Below are 26,506 nucleotides of genomic sequence, written 5' to 3'. Positions count from 1 at the left end.
ACTTTCCATTTGTCCACATTAAATTTCTTGTGCCATTTGGATGTCCAGTCTTCCAATTTCTTAAGATCTTTCTGCAATTTTTCACAATCCGCATGTGTTTTAATAACTTTGAATAGTTTTGTGTAATTTCCTGGACCCCTGGGTCCCTTTTTAGAAATCAGCGTTACATTGGGCACCCTCCAATCTTCAGGTACTATGGACAATTTTAACGACAGGTTACAGATCACTAACAGCAGGTCTGAAATTTCATATTTGAGTTCTTTCAGTACCCTAGGGTGTATACCATCTAGTCTAGGTAATTTATTACTCTTTAATTTGTCAATTTGGCTCAGTACATCTTCTGGGTTCATCAAGATTTCTTTCAGTTCCTCTGCATTGTCACCCTTGAAAACTATCAATAGGGGTGGAGTTGCTTGAACAAGCTGGGGTGGGCATCGCAAGAGCAAGCTGGTTCAGGTAGATCTCTTACATCTTCTTCTATAAAGACTAAAGCAAAGAATTCATTCAGCCTCTCTGCTATGGCCCTGTTCTCCATGAGTACCCCTTTTACTCCTTGTTGATCTAATAGTTCCATGGATTCCCTCACAATCTTTCTGCTTCTGATACACCTGAAAAAGTTATTACTATAAGTTTTTGCTTTTGAGACAACTTTCTCTTCGTATTCTCTTTTGGCCTTCTTTATCAATGCTTTGCATCTAACTTGCCAGTACTTATGCTGCTTCTTGTTTTCTTCATTCGGATCTTTTTCCATGTTCTGAAAGATGTTCTTTTGACTCTAATAGCCTCTTTCACTTCTCCCTTTAACCATGCTGGTTGTCATTTGCTCTACTTTCCACTCTTATTAAAACATGGAATACATCTGGTCTGTGCTTCCAAAATGGTATTTTTAAATTTGTATAGCTTTCATTCTGGTACATTCCTCAGATCCCAGTTGATTGTTACCATTCCCTTCACTTCTTTGTAACTCAGGATCTTGGTGCCTGTCTCAGGGTTTATCCTTCATTATCCCAAGCATTATCTTTTTCTCTCAAGCCTTCCCCTGTGCTTATTCTAGGTTTTACTTCATTCCTCTACCACTGAGGATTCTCTGTATTTATCCCATGGCTTACCCCTCACTCCCCCAGTACTGATAATCCTCTGTGCTTACCCCAGGTTTTACCTCTCACTTCCCCATCTGTGCTTATCCCAAACTACCACTCACTCCTTTACTGCTGAAGATCCTCAGAGTTTATCCCAGGCTTTATTCCTCACTTCTCCACTACTGAGGATCCTCTGTGCTTATCCCAAGGCTTACCTCTCACTTCCCCACTGCTGAGGATCGTCTGTGCTTATCTCAGACTTTACCACTAACTCCCCCACTGTTGAGGATCCATGCTTATCCCAGGCTTTACCCCTCATCCCACCACCACCACTACCACTGAGGATCCTCTGTGCTTTGCCTAGGCTTTATCCCTCATTCCTCCACCATTAAGAATCCTTTTTGCTTATTCCAAGCTTTCTTGAATTTTGTTACTGATTTTACCTGTGTTACCTTTCCTGAAAGATCATTCTATCGAACTGCCACCCTTTCTGTGAAAAAAAAATGTTTTCTGATTTTTCTTCCTAAAGTAAATTAAAGCACGAAGGGAAAAAGATCAAATGTGATATTCACAAGAGGTAGATAAAATGCAAGGGCAAAAATTCAGCTATCAAAACAAATGACCTGTATAATAATGCACTCCCGCAAATTCCCACTAATGTTTTCTAGAATGTGTGCAGATGTACCCCACTGTCAGAAACATAAGTTTTACAAATGAGTGGTAGATATATGCCCCCTGCCTCCTTCTGCATCCTCTCTTTGGCTTCACATACTCTATCCCCCCCCCCCCCCCCCCCATCTACCCTTGGATATACAAGATCAATGGTGGAGTCCTTGCTGCTATTGGATGCTGTTTACAATCTGTGCCAGCACCATGAGCATGTTCAAAATTTACAGTTGGCACTTTCTCTCTGCCTGTAGCATGAGATTAGCAGACTGGAAGTACAAGCCTGCAAATTTTGAAGATGCTCACAGTGTCAGAACAGATGAGATATGGTAGCTATAGCTGCAAGATAGGTTACTAATGCTCTCACTCTCCTGCTGGGTTCTGCAGCTGCACACACATGCATCATATAGTGTTTAGGGTAGCCCAGGGGTAGGCAACTCCGGTCCTCGAGAGCCACAGGCAGGTCAGGTTTTCAGGATATCCACAATGAATATGCATGGACTTGATTTGCATACACTGCCTCCATGGTATGCAAATCTATCTCCTGCATATTCATTGTGGATATCCTGAAAACCTGACCTGCCTGTGGCTCTCGAGGACCGGAGTTGCCTACCCCTGGGGTAGCCAATATGCCAGAGCTGTTGCAGTTTTTCTCTGTTGCCGTTTTCTGTGATCATTTTGGTGCTTTTTTTTTTCTTGATATGAGGAGGGGAGCAAGAGAGGTTCGGCTAGGCTGAGTGAATAATAAAGACCCAGCAGCACAGGGTAGTTGTACCTACTCAGGAGTTCCCATGTATGCCCATGTAAACCTTGCAGCAGCCTCTATGAAAGTGAATGTCCAAGCTGGGAGTCATCAGGATGATGGCATCCGCAAGTGTGGCTACCCCTGCTTGTCGACTGAGAAAATCCTGATGGAACACCACTGATGAGGGATTGGATTTTCCAGTTGTAACCGAAAATCATCCTTCTTTGCAATGATCTGATAATGTCATCCAGCTGCTGCTGCCAGTTAACATTCCTGAAATAGGACTTGCCTTTTCCCCTTACCCTCTGGTGCTGTTTGTGGCCACATGGGTTCCAGGAGAAAGCAGCAATGTCTTTGGCTTTCGATAATGAATTTCAATTTAATTTAATTCTAGATTTATAATGCAGTAAACATCACTTTAAAAGTATACATATTACATTCAACAATATAACTGAAACAAGTAAAAACCTTATCACCCAATGTCCTCTATACTTTCTTAAAATCGTATTTCAGTATACCCTTGCTCCTTATGGGGGTGATCACATAGTCACATCACGTTTGGGGATTAAAACCTTACCCAGCTTGATTAAATAATCATATTTTAAATGCTTTCAAGAGAGGCCATACTCCTTCATTTCCTTCAGCTTTAAAGGTAATTGATTCCAAAGGATAGATACAGTACTAAAAAGGGTGATCCGTTCGGTTTGTACTTGACTAACCTTAAGTGAAGAGACTGAGCCTGGCTGGAGTTTGGGTGAAACTAGGGACTAGGGGAGACTTTAAGAATGGCTGCTGAGGATAGGGGGATTGAAGCAGGTGTGCTTCATTAAAAACCAAAATGAGCGCTTAGGATGGAAGATTTCTGGGAACGGAGGACTCAGAGTGACTATAGAGAAGGTGGGGGGTGTTGACAGAGAGAAAGAGAGAGAGAGACCATCTTGAGAGACAATGAGGGAGATGGAGAGCATATACCAGTTTAAAATTTTTAATAATATAGGCATATAAAAAATGGAATACACCTAAAATGTACCTAATTTCATTTCACACTGCAGATAGATAGATAGATAGATAGATAGATAGATAGATAGATAGATAGATTTTTAACACACTCCCAAATCATCTCATTAGTTTGAAAACAAACACCTAACTTTACAATTTATAAACCTCTATAATCAGAAGCCTTCCCCTGGATTCTATTTATGGTGGCCAAATTTGGGTGCTAATGGAAGATGCGCACACAAATTACTTGTAATAAATTGATGTTAACAATTAATTATTGCAGTTAATTGGTATCATTAAATCCCCTAGCGTGCAACTCAAAAGGGGCAGGGCAGGGGTGTTCCAAAAACTTGCATGCAGAGTTATAGACTAATGCCATTCCTGCGCCCAAATGCCAGGAGTTGGGCACAGGTATTTACACCAGGTTGCAGCAGGCATAAATACCGGCACCCAGATTTGGGAGCAGGAATGGGCTTTAAGCACTTTTCTATAAAGAGTACTCAACTCGGAGCACCCTTTAAAAATTAGCGCTCCATGCCAATTTTTTCCAGCATCTAAATTTGGGCACTGTTTACAGAATCCATTCCCCTAGGTATAATCCTTTATTCTTCCACCTATCACCCAAGCCTCCAGGATATTCAACACCCTCGTCTTTACACCAGCTCTTCTGCCATACGTTGAAGATTCTGGTACAATTTAACCTGTCCTTGCACAGGTAATACCTCAAAAACTCTCACAGTCCATGCCTGCTGCCAAAGACCTTCCCTATGTTCTTGAACTCCTCCTGGGATAGTGCAGAATTAGTGACTTGCTGTCAGGGGACAAGGAACAAGATGGTGTCACTTTCTATATGACCTCTCTCTTTAGATATCCGTCACCCAGAGGAACTCTCACTCCTGCGGGCACCAGAGGAGAAAGAGAAAAAAAGGAAGAAGGACAAGGACATGGAGCGTGAGGAGATCCATGACTTCACAGGCCTGGTCTTCCCTGGAGGTGGGTTTTCCCACAATTTGGCCTTTGTAGCCAATGCAGTATTGGGGTAATTTTATACAATTTTTATCCAGGTGTAAAAGATATTTTACATGCTGAAACAGGGTCTTATAAAACTACTTACAGATATAATAAACATGTAAATTCAGGCACACCACAAGATAAAGCGAAGTTGCTCACCTGTAGCAGGTGTTATCTGAGGACAACAGGCCAAGTATTCTCACAGTTGGGTGATGTCATTCAACGGAACCTGGTACAGATGCTGACTAGCAAGATTAATGTAGAATTTTCTAGTAGCATCCCATTGCACATGCGCTGGTGCCTTCCTGCTCAACAAGGGAACGTGAGTCCCTCAGTCATGTAAAAAAGCTAAAGAATACAACTCATAGGGGAGGTGGGAGAGTATGTGAGAATACTTGGCCTGCTATCCTTGGAGAACACCTACTAAAGGTGATTTAACTTTGCTTTTTCCGAAGACAAGCAGGCCAGTTGTATTCTCACAGCTGGGAATCCCTAGTTACCTGGCTCACAAAAATCAACAATGCTAGTATAATAGGGATTCAAAGTGTTGAGGCCTCAAAGTCAATTAACCTGAAACTCTTTACATACTAGTTATGAAGGTACAGCCTGGAACTGAAGAAAACTGAGCCTAGAGGGGTGCAGTTGGATTCTAGACGCTGAACAAATTCTTCAGGACTGCCTGTCCTAACTGGCTGTAACGTGGGGTATCCTGCTCAAGGCAGTAATGAGATGTGAATATGTGGAGAGATGACCATGTTGCAGCTTTGCAAATCTCTTCTATGGAGGCTGACCTCAAGTGGGCTAAGTGTAGCCATGGCTCTGACATTATGAACCTTGACATGACCCTCTAGAGTCAGCCCAGCCTGGACATGTGAAGGAGATGTAATCTGCTAGCCAATTGGAAATTATGCGTTTGCTGATAGCTACTCCCATCCTGTTTGGGTCAAAAGAAACAAAAAGCTGGGTGGACTGTCTATTGGTTTTAGTCCACTTCAGATAGAAGGCTAAGGCTTGTTTGTAATCCAGGGTATGCGGAACATTTTTGCAAAGATGGGCATGTGGTTTTCGGAAAAATGTTGGTATAATGATTGATTGATTAAGATGGAACTCCGTCATTACCTTAGAAAGAAACTTAGGGTGTGCGCGGAGAACTACTCTATTATGGTGAAACCTAATGTAAGATGAATCAGCTACCAGGTCCTGAAGCTACCTGACTCTGCAAGGTGAAGTGACCACAACCAAAAACTCAACTTTCCATGTGAAATACTTCAGATGACAGGAATCAAGTAGATCAAAAGGAGCTTTCATCAGCTGGGTGAGGACAATGTTGAGATTCTATGACACATATGGAGGTTTGACAGGGGGCTTTGTCAATAGCAAAGCTCTTATGAAGTGAACAACTAGAGGCTGTACAGAGATGGGCTTACCTCCTACATGGTGATGACAAGCACTAATTGCACTTAGATGAACCCTTACAGAGTTGGTTTTCAAATCAGACTTAGATAGGTTTAGGGGGTTTCAAGCATTTGTTTAGGGCAAGTGAGAGGATCTAAGGTCTTGTCCTCTCACTAGACAGCAAACCTTCTCCACTTAAATGAGTAACACCTTTTAGTGGAGTTTTTCCTGGAACCCAGCAAGATGTGGGAGATACCTTCCAGCAAATCTACAAATTCAAAATCTACGCTCTCAGCATCCGAGCCAGGGATTGGAGGTTGAGAAGCACAAGGGACCTCTTGTTCTAAGTGATGAGAGTTGAAAAATATTCCAATCTCCATGGATCTTCAGAGGACAACTCCAGAAGAAGAGGAAACCAGATCGTGATTAGGATCATAGTTCCCTGTAGGAGAATGGCATTCAACATTAGTCTGCCATGTGATCTGAGCTTGGAACAGAATTGGGGAATTTTGTTGTTGAGATGAGTGGCAAAAAGATCCACCAAGGGGGTATCCCACTTTTAGAAATTCTTAACGGGCTATTCCAATGTTGAGAGACCACTTACAGTGGTGGAAATAAGTATTTGATCCCTTGCTGATTTTGTAAGTTTGCCCACTGACAAAGACATGAGCAGCCCATAATTGAAGGGTAGGTTATTGGTAACAGTGAGAGATAGCACATCACAAATTAAATCCGGAAAATCACATTGTGGAAAGTATATGAATTTATTTGCATTCTGCAGAGGGAAATAAGTATTTGATCCCCCACCAACCAGTAAGAGATCTGGCCCCTACAGACCAGGTAGATGCTCCAAATCAACTCGTTACCTGCATGACAGACAGCTGTCGGCAATGGTCACCTGTATGAAAGACACCTGTCCACAGACTCAGTGAATCAGTCAGACTCTAACCTCTACAAAATGGCCAAGAGCAAGGAGCTGTCTAAGGATGTCAGGGACAAGATCATACACCTGCACAAGGCTGGAATGGGCTACAAAACCATCAGTAAGACGCTGGGCGAGAAGGAGACAACTGTTGGTGCCATAGTAAGAAAATGGAAGAAGTACAAAATGACTGTCAATCGACAAAGATCTGGGGCTCCACGCAAAATCTCACCTCGTGGGGTATCCTTGATCATGAGGAAGGTTAGAAATCAGCCTACAACTACAAGGGGGGAACTTGTCAATGATCTCAAGGCAGCTGGGACCACTGTCACCACGAAAACCATTGGTAACACATTACGACATAACGGATTGCAATCCTGCAGTGCCCGCAAGGTCCCCCTGCTCCGGAAGGCACATGTGACGGCCCGTCTGAAGTTTGCCAGTGAACACCTGGATGATGCCGAGAGTGATTGGGAGAAGGTGCTGTGGTCAGATGAGACAAAAATTGAGCTCTTTGGCATGAACTCAACTCGCCGTGTTTGGAGGAAGAGAAATGCTGCCTATGACCCAAAGAACACCGTCCCCACTGTCAAGCATGGAGGTGGAAATGTTATGTTTTGGGGGTGTTTCTCTGCTAAGGGCACAGGACTACTTCACCGCATCAATGGGAGAATGGATGGGGCCATGTACCGTACAATTCTGAGTGACAACCTCCTTCCCTCCGCCAGGGCCTTAAAAATGGGTCGTGGCTGGGTCTTCCAGCACGACAATGACCCAAAACATACAGCCAAGGCAACAAAGGAGTGGCTCAGGAAGAAGCACATTAGGGTCATGGAGTGGCCTAGCCAGTCACCAGACCTTAATCCCATTGAAAACTTATGGAGGGAGCTGAAGCTGCGAGTTGCCAAGCGACAGCCCAGAACTCTTAATGATTTAGAGATGATCTGCAAAGAGGAGTGGACCAAAATTCCTCCTGACATGTGTGCAAACCTCATCATCAACTACAGAAGACGTCTGACCGCTGTGCTTGCCAACAAGGGTTTTGCCACCAAGTATTAGGTCTTGTTTGCCAGAGGGATTAAATACTTATTTCCCTCTGCAGAATGCAAATAAATTCATATACTTTCCACAATGTGATTTTCCGGATTTAATTTGTGATGTGCTATCTCTCACTGTTACCAATAACCTACCCTTCAATTATGGGCTGCTCATGTCTTTGTCAGTGGGCAAACTTACAAAATCAGCAAGGGATCAAATACTTATTTCCACCACTGTATGTGGTTGCAAAACCCTGCTCAGTCTGTCCACCAGGCAATTGTCCTTTCCCGTTAGGAATGTGGCTCAGAGGATCATTTTGTGAATGAGGGCCCATTGCCACATCCCCACTGCTTCCTGACACAGATCCTGTACCCCCCTGCTTATCCACATAGAACATTGCAACCTGGTTGTCTGTTTGAATGAGAATAATATGGTTCTATAGCCAATCTGTGAAAAACTATAGAAAGTTCCAAATGGCCCTCAGCTTGAGGAGGTTGATATGAAGATCTGCTTCTTGAGCAGACCCTTGGGTGTGAAGCCCATCCCAGGTTGGATGCATCCATTGTTAGCACCTTCTGAGGAGGTGAAATTTGGAACGGTAGTCCCACAGTCAAATTCGTCTAAAGGGTATGAGTCAACTCTTGAGAAATCTGGATTCATCTGCTAGATTCCCAGCCACCTTAGACCACTGGGAAGCTAGAGTCCACTGAGCCTCACTGAAATGAAGATGGACCAAGGGAGTGACACGCACCGTTAAGGCCATGTGGCCCATCAGTCTCAACACATGCCAAGCTGTGACCTGCATGCTGCTTCAGACTAGAGAGCTGCACGGCTTCCGTCCCCGCGGGAATCCCGCGGAACCCGCGGGATTCCCGCGGGGACAGAGGCAGTTCCTGCAGGGTTCCCGCGGGGATGGAAGCAGTTCTGCGGGGTTCCCGCGGGGACGGAGGCAGTTCCTGCGGGGTTCCCGCGGGGATGGAACCAGTTCTGTGGGCTTCCCGTGGAAGTGTAAGCTGCACCTGCACCAGCCTCTCATCTACCGAATACCAATTTATTTGAGTGCTGTCTCTTCCTTCTCTTCTTCCTTGCTTTAACAGCATAAATGTGGAAAGTCTTCCATTAAGGAGGTGGTAGAGTCACAAATGATGACGGAATTCAAAAAGGCGTGGGATGAACACAGAGGATCTCTAATTAGAAAATGGAAGTTATATAAAAGCTAACCTTAAATGGCTGCATGTGTGTGGATATGTCAAGTGACACTTAGATGGCGACTCTGGCTGTGGTGAACTAGAGCTGATACCTGGCAGACTTGTATGGTCTGTGTCTCATACATGGCAATCTGGTGTAGGATGGGCTGGAAAGGGCTTAGACAGCAACTTCAGTGGCTGGAACATAAGGACAGTGCTGGACAGACTTTTACGGTCTGTGTCCCACAAATGAGAACATGAATAGGCTGGAGTGGGCTTCGATGGCAACTCCAGCAGTTGGAACATAAGGATGGGGCCAGATAGACTCCTGTGGTCTTTGTTCCAGAAACACGAAAGAAAGACCATAATCAAGTATATAATATCATACTCGTTGATTTAATGATGAATTGATCATGAGTGTGACTATTGGGCAGAGTGGATGGACCGTTCAGGTCTATTTGCTGTCACTTACTATGTTACTGTTAATCCTCTTTGCTCCCAGGCTGGTGCACAGACCTCAGCTCTGACACAGGCACGAGAATCAGATGTCACCTGACCTACTGGCGCGTGCATGTGGCGTGAATGGACTCATCCTCAGCACACACTGCCAGTGAATCAGAGACAAATCTTACATGTGCGCACCAGAGTGTTCCAAGTTCCAACTTCTATTCCTTCCTTGCCTACAGTGCTGTGGCTCAAATCCAGAAAGGGAGCTGACTGGAACTTTTAAATTCTTACGGGGATGGGTGGGGATGGGTTAAATTCTTGCGGGGACGGGTGGGGACGGGTTGGGATGGTTTTAATTTTTGCGGGGATGGGTGGGGACGGGTAAGATTCCAGCGGGGATGGGTGGGGACGGGTAAGATTCCAGCAGGGACGGGCGGGGATGGGTAGGATTTCTGTCCCCGTGCAACTCTCTACTTCAGACCGACAAGGCGAGTGTTGTCAAGATCTCTGTTCTTGCGTGTGGAAGAAAAGCCCAAGCCTGCAACATATTGAGCAGGGTTCCTATGTACTCCAATTACTGAACCGGGAGAAGGTGGGACAGATAGTTTATGACAAACCCTAGTAACTCAAACACCCAAATAGTTAGGCACATTGACTCTGTCTCTCCCTCCTACGATGTGTTCTTGACCAGCCAATCGTCCAGATAGGGAAACACATATATTTCCATCCTGTGTAAATATGCTACAACTACTGCTAGACACTTAGGGCCCGATAGTTACCTGCAGTGGGCAGTGCTTTTGCAGTCTGCCACCAGTGTTAAACCCAGATATTCAGTGCCAGACCGTTTTCAACAACCAGCATTAAATATCCGGCTTTTTTAAAATCCTCTAGAAAGTTAACCGGTTAAGCTGATACTCAGTGCTAACTGGAAAAGTCCATAGTGTGCTATTGAGACAGAATGGGAAGCAAATGTTTGCCCTCGGATTTGTAGTATGGAATGTTGCCATGATTTGGGTTTCTGCCAGGTATTTGTGACCTGGCTTGGCCACTGTTTGGAAAACAGGATACTGGGCTAGATGGACCATTGGTCTGACCCAGTATGGCTACTCTTATTTTCTTATGAGATACTGGTAGTGGTACTTCCATATTCCATATTCGGAATATGAGATGCTTCCTGTGATAGGTAGTATCGAAATGTGGGTACAGGCATCCTTTAAGTCCCGAGAGCATAGCCAATCTTTTTCCTGAAACATAGGGAGAAGGGAGCCCAGGACCAAGGGAAATCATCCTGAACTTTTCTTTGACTAGGAATTTGTTCAGGGCCTACTAATAAGTTCTATAGCACTACTAGATATATGCAGCGCTGTACACATTATATGCAGGTACTTTCTCTGTTCCAAGAGGGCTCACAATCTAAGTTTTTGTACCTGGGGCAATGAAGGGTTAAGTGAATGACCCAAGGTCACAAGGAGCTGCAGTGAGAAAGCCCACTGCTCCTATGGTAGTGTTGTACAGTTGTGGGTTTGGGGGGGGGGGGGTTGGGGGGCTCAGCACCCAAGGTAAGGGAGCCATGCACCTGGGAGCAATTCACAGCCACTGCAGTGTCCTGGCATGTCACGGGGACCAGTGCACTACAAATGCTGGCTCCTCCCATGACCAAAGGGCTTGCATTTGGTCATTTCTGAGATGGGCGTCCTTAGTTTCCATTATCGCCGAGAATCAGAAATGACCTAAATGTCAAGATTTGGGCGTCCCTGACTGTATTATTGAAACGAAAGATGGACGTCCATCTTGTTTTGAAATACAGGTTTCCCCACCCCTCCACCAGGACGTTTTGCGAGGACATCCTCAGCAAAACTTGGGCGTCCCTTTCGATTATGCCCCTCACTGCTTATCAAACATTTGCCCGGATGCAGACTACATGAAAATGTCCTTTAATTGCTTTTTGGTTTCCAAATCATTTTCTTTGAAATATGGTTGAACCAGGTGTGGCACTTGTTCTTCTATGACGCTACTAGATATGACTGACACAATCCTCCATATCTTTGCCATGATACCATCTTGAGGCTGGTGCTCGTATTTCCCTTCTCTAATTCACCTTTGCTTCTCTGTTCCACTTTTTACAGGGTCCTCTCAACAGCTGTATAAAGGGATGCCGGCCTACTTTGCTGACAGCCCTGAGACAGAGGAATGCTACAAGGTGTTGTCTGTTAGTCAGACTAATCTCACACCAGAACACATCACAAAAATCTACAGGCCAGGATCAGTGGTAGATAAAACACAGATCAACAGCAGGTAAGAGGAGACAAGAGAACAAGGACACGTTGCATACCAGTGACCCCATATTCATACTGGGACACAGGATAGTGGTCCACTGCTGGTTGTGACTTTCCACCCCTTCACTTCCTTAGATGGCTGGATTCTTCCCGATCCCTCATGCAGCAAGATGTGAAGGAAAATGATAAATTGTCGCTTCAATTCAAGTATTATTGTTTCTTTGACCTGGAGCCAAAGGTGAGCACCTAGAGTTCAATGATGCTTAGGTCTTGAGAATTGGTGATACCGAAAAAGTCTGGGATCTCAGCCAAAGCAAGTGCAGCACCTCGTGTACTGCACCAGTAACCCCCATGCACCACCAGAGAACAGGTGAAGCATAGACAAGCTACACACAGTCTCAACATTTGACAGATACAGCTCAGCCTCCATGGCCCAGTCAATCCTTAGCCTTTCGGCTGAGGCTGGCAGCATTTGATAATTAGATAAATGGTAATGATGGTTTGTAGTGATGTCAGCTAGAACCTGAAAACAAGGGTCCCGTATTGCCTTCTCACCAACATGTGGGCTTATGAAGTATACACAGTAATTCAGGCAAGGATATATAATAGATCTCACACTCTAGTTATATGGAAACCTGCTGATAGCACTCAATTTCATAAAAGCATGTGTGTGTTTCAGTATGACATAGTGCGCATTAATCAGCTGTATGAACAGGCACGTTGGGCAATTCTGCTGGAGGAAATTGACTGCACTGAGGAGGAGATGATGGTCTTTGCAGCTCTACAGGTACCGGAGTTAAGGACTGGTGGTGGTGAAGTGAATACTAGACTTTTCTATGTTGGTTTTCCTTCCCTTTCTGATCCTGTTCTCCCTACTCTTCCTTCCTCAGTTGTGCTATCCTGTGCATGACCAGGGTTCTGTTATTGTCATCTCTCTTCTCAAATCACAGGTTTTGTTAACAAAATCATAGACCTGAAGGCTACCATGGCAGAGGTGGATTTGGATGTAGTTGTAATGCTTGAGTCTTGGTGTAACAGAAAGCAGGATTGGGATCCCAGGCTATAATTGATTTAGAGATAGGCTAAGTAAGACTTTGTGGGGTAAATTTATAAACCTTTCTCTAAGTTTCAACACAGAAAAAGGCTTTATAAAATTGCATGGGGAATACATATGCATAAATGTAGGTACACTGAGATAGTGCCACCCCAAAGCAACTCTTTGCCTTTGCTTACCTGTGGTAAGAATTCTCCATAGACAGCAGGATAATGCAGACACACTAATTGTTGAGGTCATCTGACAGCTCCAGGCACACAAGCACTATCCGAGACCCCAAAGCTTAAAGCTTTTGACAAATCACTGTGACATTTCCTAGGCCCATTCAGTGTCTTCCCCCCTCAGTCTGTCAGAAAGCTGGGTAGTGTCATTCTGTGTTGGTTTGGTTATGCTCTTTCTTTTATTTTTGAGGGGAAGGCAGGACAGAAGGTGTGTCTGTAATATCTTGCTGTCTACAGACAGCCCTTGTCACAGGTAAGCATTCAACTTCATTTTCTCCAGTCACAAGAAGGATAATGCAAGAACACTAATTAACTCCAAAGCAGAAGGTTGCCTGCCCTGTTGATCTTGCTAACAAGGCAACCAAAGAAACTATGATACAGACTGTTAGAAAAAAAGGTTTGTCTGAACAGGAAAGGTTTTGAAGGCCAGTCCGACTGCAGGTATTAACCTACTTTGAGGAAGAGTCAATACAATAAAATGCTTTGAAACGGTGTGTATAGAGGTGTCTTTGTGCAAATGTATCAATGTAACAACATAGTGTTTCATAAAGACTCTTGGTATGGATGAGAGTCCTAAAGAGTAGGACCCCACATTTATTTATTTCATTTATTAGGATTTATTTACCACCTTTTTGAAAGAATTTACTCAAGGTGGTGTACAGTAAGAATAAATCAAACATAAGCAATAGACAATTACAGCAGTAGAAATATTCAAATAATGGTATAGTATACTACTTACAATGTCGACACAATATGTAATAGAACATTTTAATAGACAGTGTAGGGTATAAGCAAAGATGGAACATATAGATAGGTAAGAGAGTAAGAGGAGTTAGAAAATAAGGTGACTAATTTAAAGAAAGTTGCATATGAGGTCAGAGAGATGATTAAATGTATTTGTATTGTTGGTCCTGGAAAGTGAATTGCAAGCATTCCCAGTGGATGTGGTTGTAAGTGTCCTTCAGCTTCACAAACTTACCAATTATTCTAGCACAAAAGGGGTAGGATAGTAGTTAGAGAGTTCATTTTGAATGTTTTCTTCTTGATGAATACGCTCAAAGCTCTCAATGTTTAAACTCTGGAATTCTTTGCCAGAGAATGTGGTATAAGCAGTTAGCTTATCAGGGTTTTAAAAAGGTTTGGATAATTTCCTAAAAAAAAAAAAAAAAAAGTCCACATGCCATTAATAAGATGGACTTTTGAAAATCCACTGTTTATTTCTAGGATAAGCAGCATAAAATCTGTTTTACTATTTTGGGATCTTGCCAGGTACTTGTGACCTGGATTGGCCACTGTTGGAAACAGGATACTGGGCTTGATGGACCTTCGGTCTGTCTCTGTATGGCAATGCTTATGTATATATGTTCTGAGGTCTAGGATAGGACCGAGTCCTCCTGAATTTTGGGAATTAGGAAATAGCTTGAATAGGGTCAGTACTCTTTCTATTCCATGTGTATTATATAGTGCTTGTATCTTATGCTACAGTATAGACAATTGGCTGTTGGACTAGTGTTTGACTGTGGTTAGGGGTTGTTTGCACTCTTTTGGTATCTGCCGATGTGGATAGATTTATGTTGTTGTCCATTGTGGAAGGGATCAAGAGTATACTTGGTAGAGTTAGTAGTACTCTGGTTTGTACTGACACTTGTAGGAGGAGGTTTGGTCTCTTCTAGAAGTAGAAACTGTGTCAGTGTTAGGGTCAACAACTTGTGTAGGGTCATGCAATGTTTTTAATTTGAGACACAGTCCCACCAATATTCAAAAGCATTTAAGTAGCCAGGATTAACACCTGGCTGGTTAAATGCCTCATAACCGGCTATCCGGCGATATTCAACCCCACTTTAGCAGCTATATTTGGCCAAGTGAAAACAACAGATATCATTGGCCGATATGAACATAACCGGCTAAGTCTGAATATTGGCCTAGCCAGTTATGTTCAAACTGGCCAAAAATAAACCGGATATTTTATGCTGGTCACTGGAAACGACCCAGCATTGAATATCCGGATTTATCACTGACCAGGGGAGTTAGCCGGGCTAACTCTCAAGGTCTGAATATCAGCCCCGGTATCTTTCACTGTTTCATCAAAGACATTGTACAAATCAAGCACTCATACAGGTCTTTACATAGGCCCAAGGCATGGTCCATCTAGGTTAGCTCTCGGGTTCATGAATTTAGCAGTAACTACCCATTTCCACAGATGGCACAAGACACATGTACTGTTTATGGACCTCTTTTATCAAGCCTTGCTAGTAGTTCCTGGTGCGGCAATGCCAACAAAGTCCATTCACTTTGAATGGGCTCCATCGGCATTGCTGAACGGGAACCAAGAGCACAGCTTGATAAAAGAGGCCTTATATGTTTTATTTACAACTTTAACTGGTTGCTTCATCAAGGCGTCTAATTAGCACCTTGCTTAAACTAACATACAGCCCCTTTATAACATTTTTAAATACATAAAAGCAAAAACAAACTTCAAAATGCAATTACTAACATGAACATTGCAGGAATTCTCGCAACATTTAAAAAAAAAAACCCACATTCCTCTATGTATGCCAGGCGAGTTATTGTGCCTCTTTAGAGCTGCTTCAACCACCACAGGATACAGAAGCCAATTCTACTTGTTTTCTGGGTGTTGACTGAACGCTGTATTTGATATCTAGGTGCTTGGATGTTTCCAGCATGGAGAGATGGTTTTGGATCTTAGCTTGTAGGTGTTGTAGAATGTTGTGTAATGAGAAAGTGGGTGGCTCCCTAGGCTCATCGATGATGCACAGGATGCCTTCAAGTCTTGTCTCTCTTCTGATGCTTCTGGCATACTGAAAGAGAACACTCTAGATAACTTTCAATGAACTTGGAATAAGTTATCCTACAGACAATTCCCCAGTAGGAGGTTAAGGAGAATTTGCAGGAAGGAGAAGTCAGAGATCATCCTGCTCTCTACCCTTTGGATCTCCCTGGTTCCATGACCTATCCTGGTGAAAATGCAGTTGGCCATCTTTGCTATGTGAAAACCCTGGAAGGGTGTACTTTGAGGTGGATTCCCTGTCACCCCCATAATGATCCCCTTGTTTCTGTATCCGATAGGAATTATCCTGGGTGGTTCTGGGTCCTCCAGGGACTGGTTGGTGTCCCAGGTTACAGACAGGCTGTTTGAGAGTGAAAACTCATGTTCGCTTGTAAAAAACGTCTGCAGAAGCTGGGAGTAGGAAAGTATGGCTGTCCAACTCTAGTTTGTTTGATCTGTAAAATGGGGGCATAGCACAGTCATATCCCCCTCTCTCTGAGAGGTGTGAAGATCTTTTGGCCTCTTGGGAGTAATATGTAGAGCTTCCCCCCAAAAGCATTTGTTCTTGACTTTCTTCCTGTGCTTTCTCTTTAAGCCCTGCCTGTATTCCTTCTGGGGCTAAGTCACTGTGTGATCTCATGGTCATTTGGAAACTTTGCTAGTGCCAGCTTTACTTGTTTGTGTGCCCATGAAGATTGCAGTGAACTGTTAACATAGAAGCGGGCTTCTCCCTGCATTTGGGAGCACTGCCAATGCTATCTTTTGCTGCTTGTTTCCATTGATCAAGGGAGTAATCTATTAAACACCCTGGTGCCTCAGAGGAGTCCTGAAGGTCTGCACGTTGTGGCTTAGTGATTTGACAGCCTGCAGGTACTGTCTTACCTGGTGGGTTATCTGTAAATGCTTACAACAGCTGAACCCGCCAACACCTCTGAGGGACTTTTTGGATTAGGCTGCATCGAATGCTGCTCCATTCAGTTTAATTTATTGGTGAAATATCCTCCATGTATTTTCCTTCAATCATCATGATTTCCTTTTTATGTTTTCTTTCTTTTCTTTTTTTTATACGAGGAGAAGGGCATTTGTAATAAAAACTGAGCTGGGATGGCACACTGAATCAAAGTAGGAAAATCCTGCACTTGCTGTGTAAGATTTGTAAAAAGCTTCAAGCTTCTGAGTTAGAGAGCAATTTTGTGCCTGGAGCTGCTGATATCACTAATTAGTGTGCCCACATTATCTTACTTATCACCAGAGAACCAGAAATACAAGTCTTACTGTACACCACCTTGAGTGAATTCCTTCAAAAGGTGGTAAATAAATCCTAATTAACTAATTAATTAATAAGTAGGCAGGCAGATTTAACCAACGCTTTTTAACTCCCAATAATATCTATTATCTTACTTCTTGTTCTCTCTTAGATCAGAAAGAAAGTTAAATATGTTTTCTGTTTTTTTTATTCATCAGTTATGTTCAACAATCTCATTCTATAATACTCTACTCTATCATTCCATTGTAGAGTCATCAAAATCTATGCCACATTACCCTATCCATATCTTCCAAAGGTCATACCATGGCATGCAAAACCCAATCCATCCCACCTAATTTCATTTATACCATCTCTTACCCACTTTATTAGGCATCCCAATTCTATGACACTGCCATGCTATATCTAAGTCTACAGAACCTAAGGCTGTGTTTCCCTTGGATCAAAAATCACAGTATATATCATGCATGTATAACTTTTACTGTTTTTATATTTAGCATTTGACATTACTTGAATGAAAGCAATGCCAGTAATGGGGAAGGGACATGGTTGGCACTGCTGACACTGAGACATGACAGCCAAATTACAGGATATGGGAAGAAATATTCCTGACCCAAATTATCTTTCAGTATATGATTTCATTATGTTTTCCTTCCAGTATCACATCAATAAACGATCCCTGACCAATGACCCTCTGCAGCAGCATCGAGACTCTAAGCTGGATGACCTTGATTCAGCCCTTTCCCATTTAGAAGTCAAGCTGGACAGTGCCACTCCTACTGATGTCTTGGTAAGAGTGCAGAGAGAGTGCTTTCAAATCCCAGGAGCATGTCACATTCTCTGCAGGGAATCATGACCTGCTCTACTAGTCCACATTTAGCTGGTGCTTGTCCTCTGCTTGATGTGAAAAACTGCTAGTGCTTGACATCAAAGTTCAATGGAAACTCATTTACAAGAGAAAAGCACTTTGTGGGTTCCTGGAGATTCATTTCTTGGGTTTCCTACAGTAAATTGTACCTGCATCTTTACAGTCTACCATCAGTATATATAGTTTTGTACAGGACCTTAGCAGTGACACTGCAGTTGGTTTAAACAAGGGCCAAGACTTCTGAGAGGCAGTGACCAAACCAGAACTCGAATCCTCAGTACTCCAGAATCACATTAAATCAGCATGTCTTCGCCTCTTGGTGGGAGACATGCACTCATATTGGGAAAGAGCCCACAATGACCCATGTTTGTGTATACTTCACTTCCTTAGGACAGCATTGCAGCCATTCCAGAATTAAAGGATAACCTGCGGATATTCAGGTGAGGCTGTTCTTCCTTCTTGACTTTTGTGCCCTGAAACAACTATGCCAGAAGTGGCTACACAGTAAATCTTGTTTGGATGAAAGGAGCTGTTACATATCAACATAAATTCATACCAACTGAAACATGTGCCTTTTTCTGATTGGGTCAAGCATCAAACATATGACCAGAGTTATCAAAGACTCAGAACGTATGTTCTCCTAACCAATATCCAGGCAGCCCAATATGATATAATCTTTTCTTGTCATTCTCCTAGAGATATCCCTATTAGTGTATAGTCTACCACTAACCACTTTTCTCCCATGGAGGACTTCCTCATCAGTCTTCCCCTCTTCTCCAAGTATGGCTTCAGGGATATTTTTCCTATCATTCTTTCATATGTCTTCACTGTCTCTCACTAATTAAACTTTTCCCTGGTTTAACTTTTCTGTTTTCATCCAGGCCCAAGAAGCTCACACTGAAAGGGTACAAGCAGCACTGGGTGGTCTTCAAGGATACTTCAATTTCTTACTATAAAAGCAAAGAAGAGGCTCTGGGGGAACCACTGCAGCAGCTCAACCTGAAAGGTGACAGTTCAGATCTCTCCTCACAAAACACTCCCCTCTTCATTTCCAACACGTGAAAAAGGTAGACAGTATGAGAAAGTAGAAGGGTCCCTCTTCTCAGGTTATTTTTCGAAATGAATATGGCTGTGGTCCTTATTAATGTGTGGGAGGGGTGGCAGGCTAGTGTGTGCTTCCTGTAGTATGCATATTGTTAGGCACTAGAATGAAGAATGGCAAAAGGGATATAAAATGACCCTGCTCATCCTTCGCTCCTACACAATGAGATTTCCACCTTGATACAGTGATGTCATAAAGTTCTCCCCACTCTTGATTTCCCCTAATATTGCATGTACTGAAAGTAACAGGATAGATCATAAGGAATGCCAAGCCAAATGCAAAGCGGAGATAAGGAGGGCAAAAAAGGACTTTGAGAAGAAATTAGCGTTGGAAGCAAAAATACATAGTAAAAATTTTTTTAGATACATTAAAAGCAGGAAACCGGCCAAAGAGTCGGTTGGGCCGCTGGACGAAAATGGTGTTAAAGGGGCGATCAAGGAGGACAAAGCCGTAGCGGAGAAATTAAATGAATTCTTTGCTTCGGTCTTCACCGAGGAGGATTTGGGGGGGACACCGGTGCCGGAAAGAATATTTGAAGCGGGGGAGTCGGAGAAACTAAACAAATTCTCTGTAACCTTGGAGGATGTAATGGGTCAGTTCAGCAAGCTGAAGAGTAGTAAATCACCGGGACCTGATGGTATTCATCCCAGAGTATTAATAGAACTAAAAAATGAACTTGCGGAGCTACTGTTAGAAATATGCAATCTGTCCCTAAAATCGAGTGTAGTACCGGAAGACTGGAGGGTAGCCAATGTTACTCCGATTTTTAAGAAGGGTTCCAGAGGAGATCCGGGAAATTATAGACCGGTGAGTCTGACGTCGGTGCCGGGCAAGATGGTGGAGGCTATTATTAAGAATAAAATTGCAGAGCATATACAAAAACATGGACTGATGAGACAAAGTCAGCACGGATTTAGTGAAGGGAAGTCTTGCCTCACCAATCTAATGCATTTTTTGAGGGGGTAAGCAAACATGTGGACAATGGGGAGCCGGTTGATATTGTATATCTGGATTTTCAGAAGGCGTTTGACAAAGTGCCGCACGAAAGACTCCTGAAGAAATTGCAGAGTCATGGAATCGGAGGTAGGGTATTATTATGGATTAAGAACTGGTTGAAAGATAGGAAGCAGAGAGTAGGATTGCGTGGCCAGTATTCTCAGTGGAGGAGGGTAGTTAGTGGGGTCCCGCAGGGGTCTGTGCTGGGTCCGTTGCTTTTTAATGTATTTATAAATGACCTAGAGATGGGAATAACTAGTGAGGTAATTAAATTCGCCGATGACACAAAATTATTCAGGGTCGTCAAGTCGCAGGAGGAATGTGAACGATTACAGGAGGACCTTGCGAGACTGGGAGAATGGGCGTGCAAGTGGCAGATGAAGTTCAATGTTGACAAGTGCAAAGTGATGCATGTGGGTAAGAGGAACCCGAATTATAGCTACGTCTTGCAAGGTTCCGCGTTAGGAGTTACGGATCAAGAAAGGGATCTGGGTGTCGTCGTCGATGATACGCTGAAACCTTCTGCTCAGTGTGCTGCTGCGGCTAGGAAAGCGAATAGAATGTTGGGTGTTATTAGGAAGGGTATGGAGTCCAGGTGTGCGGATGTTATAATGCCGTTGTATCGCTCCATGGTGCGACCGCACCTGGAGTATTGTGTTCAGTACTGGTCTCCGTATCTCAAAAAAGATATAGTAGAATTAGAAAAGGTACAGCGAAGGGCGACGAAAATGATAGTGGGGATGGGACGACTTTCCTACGAAGAGAGGCTGAGAAGGCTAGGGCTTTTCAGCTTGGAGAAGAGACGGCTGAGGGGAGATATGATAGAAGTGTATAAAATAATGAGTGGAATGGATCGGGTGGATGTGAAGCGACTGTTCACGCTATCCAAAAATACTAGGACTAGAGGGCATGAGTTGAAGCTACAGTGTGGTAAATTTAAAACGAATCGGAGAAAATTTTTCTTCACCCAACGTGTAATTAGACTCTGGAATTCATTGCCGGAGAACGTGGTACGGGCGGTTAGCTTGACGGAGTTTAAAAAGGGGTTAGATAGATTCCTAAAGGACAAGTCCATAGACCGCTATTAAATGGACTTGGAAAAATTCCGTATTTTTAGGTATAACTTGTCTGGAATGTTTTTACGTTTGGGGAGCGTGCCAGGTGCCCTTGACCTGGATTGGCCACTGTCGGTGACAGGATGCTGGGCTAGATGGACCTTTGGTCTTTCCCAGTATGGCACTACTTATGTACTTATGTACTTATGTATGTCACGGTGCCGTGTTTTGGCAGGAAGGACCACCTGCCTCAGGGGTCAAAGTTTACCCTTTCTGTAAATATGAAAATATATACAATAAACATAATATTGTTAAAAGGGATATAAAAACAAAACATGAAACATAACATGAAGCATAGTGGAGGAGTGGCCTAGTGGTTAGGGTGCTGGACTTTGGTCCTGGGGAACTGAGGAACTGAGTTCGATTCCCACTTCAGGCACAGGCAGCTCCTTGTGATTCTGGGCAAGTCACTTATCCCTCCATTGCCCCATGCAAGCCGCATTGAGCCTGCCATGAGTGGGAAAGCGCGGGGTACAAATGTAACAAAAAAAACAAACCTATGAATGAAAATTAATACAATTAAATAAAGAATACATAAAAAACATATTGGACTGCATGTTAAAACATATGTCTAAGCAATATGGTGAATAGAAATAAAATAAGGCACAAACAAAATATAAACAAAAGTACATAAAAATGGACATTAAATATAACAATATCCATCTTAAGTGTAACAACGCTGTGAATACAACTAAACAGACAAACAGGATTCACATGTGCAATAGACGTAATAAGAAGAGGCATACATTGAAAAGAAAGGGTATTTTAATAAAACCAACTAACCTGTCGCTGAAGTCTGAAAGCTAATGGTGTCTGAGTTGGAAATATCCTTGTCCAGTTGTATAAAATTGTAACACAATATGTAACAAACGGAAAACAGATAAGGCGCAAAAGCTTGTATAAGGGGAGACGCTGGACTTGACTGAATGTAAGTGAAAAGTATATGATAATGAGGAGAACAACAGATGCTGTAAAACCATAAAGAATATATAAATGAAGAGTAACTGGACAAAAATATGAAGCTAGCCTGACTAGACACAACCAACATCAAGAATGTGCATCTAAAACTTAAAAAAGAAATAACATAGAAGTACTCTACTTATGCTGTCCATGTCAGGTCTTTGTTTGGTGCAGTAAAGGTACTTGGATAGACACTTCCTGTGTTGACGATTTGGGATGACCCTGGTATTCAGGGCATTCCTGTGGGTAACAAGTTTAAGCTTGTATTATTTGCTAATAATCTTCTCATTGCTTTTACAGCACCCCCTGCCTCCCTACAAAAAATCTTGGGCCTACTGTTGCTGATAAATATGAAGCCTTAAGTTTGACAGATGGCCTGGAGCAGAGGTTCTTTTCCTTTGCATTGGACAGGTGACAAATTGAAGTATCTGGGTTTATATATCCCTTGTCACTTGCCCGATCTTTATCACTGTAATGTTCCACTTCTGTTGCAGGAAACCAAGAAATTGTGTACACATAAGAACATAAGAGTACCCATACTGGGTCAGACCAATGGTCCATCTAGCCCAGTATCCAGTTGTCCAAACAGTGGCCAAGCCAGGTCACAAGTACCTGGCAGAAACCCAAATCGTAGCAACACTCCATACTACAAATCCCAGGGCAAGCATTTGCTCCCCATGTCTGTCTCAATAGCAGACTATGGACTTTTCCTCCAGGAATTTGTCCAAACCTTTTTTAAACCCAGATACGTTAACCGCTGTTACCACCTCCTCCGGCAAAGAGTTCCAGAGCTTAACTATTTGACATCTCTTGCTGCTGTCTTTATGGGGTACAGTTTCTCTTATTAAAGTGGTATTGCTGCCTAAATGTATGTATCCTATGCAACATTTACTCTTGCCTTTTGACTTTCAAAGTTATAATACTGTAGCATGATTAGAAAATTTTTGTGGGGGTCTCAGAAACCGCTCCTTGCTCTGCATCAGCTGCAATTATTAAGCAGAGATGGAGGCCTGAGACTACCAAACCTCTGGGCTTATAACATCGCTTGCAAATTGTGTCACCTCAGAGATTGGATATTTAGTAACTGAATGGACGATGGGGAGAGATTTGGCTCTGGCTTATTTGGCTCATGCTGGAGTTAGAAAAATCCCCAAACATCTAAAGAGACATTTATTGCTTAAGCATGTGAGATGGGCATGGACATCACTTCAGAGAAAATATGGTCTGCATTCCATCTATTCTAAATATCTGCCTATAGTGGGCAATGCAGATTTCCCCCGAGGAGTGCTAGATGCTCATTTTTGTGATTGGGGAACTAAAGGCTTATCACTTCTTCAGCACGCCTTAGAAGATGATGAACCAGTTATGCTATTTTATGACGTCCTTAAGACTACTTTTCCAACTGAGGCCAAGAGATTGGTTTGCTCATATACAGCTGCAACATTATCTTAACTCCCTTCTCCGGAAACACACAGTGGAGTTTACTGAATCTGACTTTGATGAATGTTGGCCAATACCTGCTGTTACTATGAGGGCCTTAAAAAGCAATCGACACCAGCCACATTACAAAAAATTATAGATAGGTGGTCCAAACATTTTGGGACCTATTCATTGGAAAGCCTTCCGAGAAGCCTAAAATCTGACCCGCAACTTGCGGAAATGGCTCAATTGCAGTAATGTCATTATAAATTTCTGCTGCGGATGTATATTCACCCATCAAGAGCCAAAAAGGGAGCTTCAGATGGGAGCTGTCTGAAATGTGGAGCCACCAATGCTTCCTATAAAAACTATAGTTGGGACTGACCAAGCATCTGTCAATTTTGGAAAGATGCTTGGACTCATTTGGGTAGCCTTTACGCTTACCATTGGGGGGTGGTCCTTGGACTTTGCTTAATTGATGATATCTGACATAGCAGAGGGTACTCAAGTTTCTGGCTTGTTTCTATGCAAGGCCTCCTTGATTGTGAAGCATTGCTTGTTACTGCAGTGGATTTGATATTCCATGCCCATGTTTACACAGTGATGTAACCAGATGCATGAACTCCTTTGGATGGAGAAAATGTCAGTAGACACTTAAGGGCACAAAGCCAAGAACAGATTCCTTAAGCTATGGACTCCATATCTGCATACCAGTGGCGTACCAAGGTGGGGGCGGTGGGGGCGGTCCGCCCCGGGTGCCAGTGGGTGGGGGGTGCTCCGTTCCCACCGCCTCCCGTGGCCGTTCCCGCGGCGCCGCACATTTAAAAAAACGGCGAAGCAGCGTCGCAGGCAGCGCCTCGTGCCCTGCTTGTAAAAAAAAAAATCAAATCTCCTTCCCCTCCTTCTCCTCCTCGTCTTGACGTCGACTCGGGCCTTCCAATCAATTTGATTGGAAGGCCCGAGTCGACGTCAAGACGAGGAGAAGGAAGGAGATTTGATTTTTTTTTTTACAAGCAGGGCTCGAGGCGCTGCCTGCGACGCTGCTTCGCCGGTTTTAACGGGACTGAGGTGGGGAAGGAGAGGGGCGAAAGGGACTCGGGTGGGGGTGTTCAGAGGGGAGAAGGGGACTGGGGTGGGGGTCTCAGACAGGGGAGGGGAGAAGGGGACTGGGGTGGGGATCTCAGAGGGGAGAAGGGAAGGGGAGGGGAGAAGGGGACTGGGGTGGGGGTGTTCAGAGGGGAGAAGGGGACTGGGGTGGGGGTCTCAGAGGGGAAAAGGGGAGGGGAGAAGGGGACTGGGGTGGGGATCTCAGACAGGGGAGGGGAGGGGAGGTGACTGGGGTGGGGATCTCAGAGGGGAGAAGGGAAGGGGAGGGGAGAAGGGGACTGGGATGGGGGTGTTCAGAGGAGAGAAGGGGGCTGGAACTGGGGGCTGAAAAAAGGGGCAGAGAGAGAGAGGGGACAGATCCTAGATGGAAGGGGGAGCGAGAGGGAGGGCAGACCCTGGATGGATGGGAGAGGGAGGGCAAATGGTGGATTGAAGGGGCAGAGAGAAAGGGCAGGCAGTGGATGGAAGGGACTGCAGAGAGGGCAGACACTGGATGGCAGAGAGAGAGAGAGAGAGAGAGTGAAGACAGATGCTGGATGGAAGGAAGAAGATGAGGAAAGCAGAAACCAGAGACAACAAACTGTAAATAAATATATTGTTTTATTTTTTTTGCTTTAGGATAAAGTATTGTAGATGTGTTAAATGTTTATAATAGAACATGTAAATAAGGTAATCTTTTTATTGGACTAATTTTAATACATTTTGACTAACTTTTGGAGAACAAAACCCCCTTCCTCAGGTCAGGATAGGATACTGTAACAGCACTATACTGTACTGACCCGAGGACGGAGGTTTTGGCCTCTGAAAGCTAAATGTATTAGTCCAATAAAATGGTATTATTTTACTTTCTATATTTGTTTTATTTCTATTTGTTAATTTGTAAAGTGGTGATTGGTACTTGTTAGGTTTTTTTTTTTCAAATTTACATCTGCTGTCTTTATATTTTGCACAGTATTAGGGGACAGTTTCTGTTTCTGTGGTGTTGCATTGTATGCAGAGTCTGGCATTGGGGGTTCAGTTTAATTTTTGTCTAAATAGAAAGTTTATGATTACTTATTCTATAGTGGATTAGGGTGTATCTGTGTTTGTGAAAAAGACATGGCTTTCAGTTGGCATTGACTGTGCAGGATCTACGATCTGTACTATTCTGTCTGGTTTCATTTTACAATAGGTGAATTGATGTTCTAGTGCTCACTGTAGTGTTTAAGATGCTTTCTTTTTCCTTGTGTGACTCGTAGAAATGACTGCTTATGGTATGGTAGAATTGCTCTATAGGTCCTGAGTGTTTTGTATTCTCGGCATGCCTAGTACTGGATTTGGGTGGGGGGGGTGTTAAAAAATGACCGGCCCCGGGTGTCAACTACCCTAGGTACGCCACTGCTGCATACTCTTCCCATGCATGTCAGATCAGCTTTTTTTGACCACTTTAGACTTATGACAATATGAGCGTATGATTTCAGAGGCCTATTGGTCCTGAATTAGTTCCTCTGACGTTTGGGCATTTTGGTCATGGAGGGAGAGGGGATAGGGGTGGATAGATTTATTCTGGGAAGGGGAGTTTTTACAGGGTGGATGATTACTGTAATTTTTTTCTCTGTTTGCTGCTTGCTGTCACTGACGCTGCCTTGGTTGATTGTGGTGAGTTCACTTGGGTCTAAAAGGTAAATAAAAATATTTTCCTATAAATGATTACTTCATTTAGGTAAGGAACAAAGTTATCTAACACTCATATTACCCCGTGTAAAAGTAACTGCCCTCTAAACATAGGGCCCAGTTTACTAAGCCTCGCTGTAGGCGCGCAAACTTTTTAGTGCACGCTAAAAATTAGCATACGCTAAAGCTAGAGA

General features: G+C 43.4%; 1 protein-coding gene across 1 annotated transcript in view; it reads left to right on the top strand.

Moving 5' to 3' along the window:
• FERMT3 (fermitin family member 3) overlaps positions 1 to 26,506 on the top strand; it is a 124,541-nt gene that overhangs the window by 69,176 nt on the left and 28,859 nt on the right. Inside the window, exons 4-10 of the mRNA XM_030219129.1 lie at positions 4,357 to 4,482; positions 11,616 to 11,784; positions 11,901 to 12,003; positions 12,445 to 12,552; positions 17,751 to 17,882; positions 18,351 to 18,400; positions 18,842 to 18,966. Of these exons, the coding sequence (XP_030074989.1) occupies positions 4,357 to 4,482; positions 11,616 to 11,784; positions 11,901 to 12,003; positions 12,445 to 12,552; positions 17,751 to 17,882; positions 18,351 to 18,400; positions 18,842 to 18,966 (813 nt within the window). The remainder of the gene's footprint in view (positions 1 to 4,356; positions 4,483 to 11,615; positions 11,785 to 11,900; positions 12,004 to 12,444; positions 12,553 to 17,750; positions 17,883 to 18,350; positions 18,401 to 18,841; positions 18,967 to 26,506) is intronic.

Source organism: Microcaecilia unicolor, chromosome 11 (assembly GCF_901765095.1).
Source record: "Microcaecilia unicolor chromosome 11, aMicUni1.1, whole genome shotgun sequence".
Lineage (NCBI taxonomy): Eukaryota > Metazoa > Chordata > Amphibia > Gymnophiona > Siphonopidae > Microcaecilia > Microcaecilia unicolor.
The sequence above is the reverse complement of the archived record's forward strand: the minus strand, read 5'-3'. Positions and strand labels throughout refer to the sequence as shown.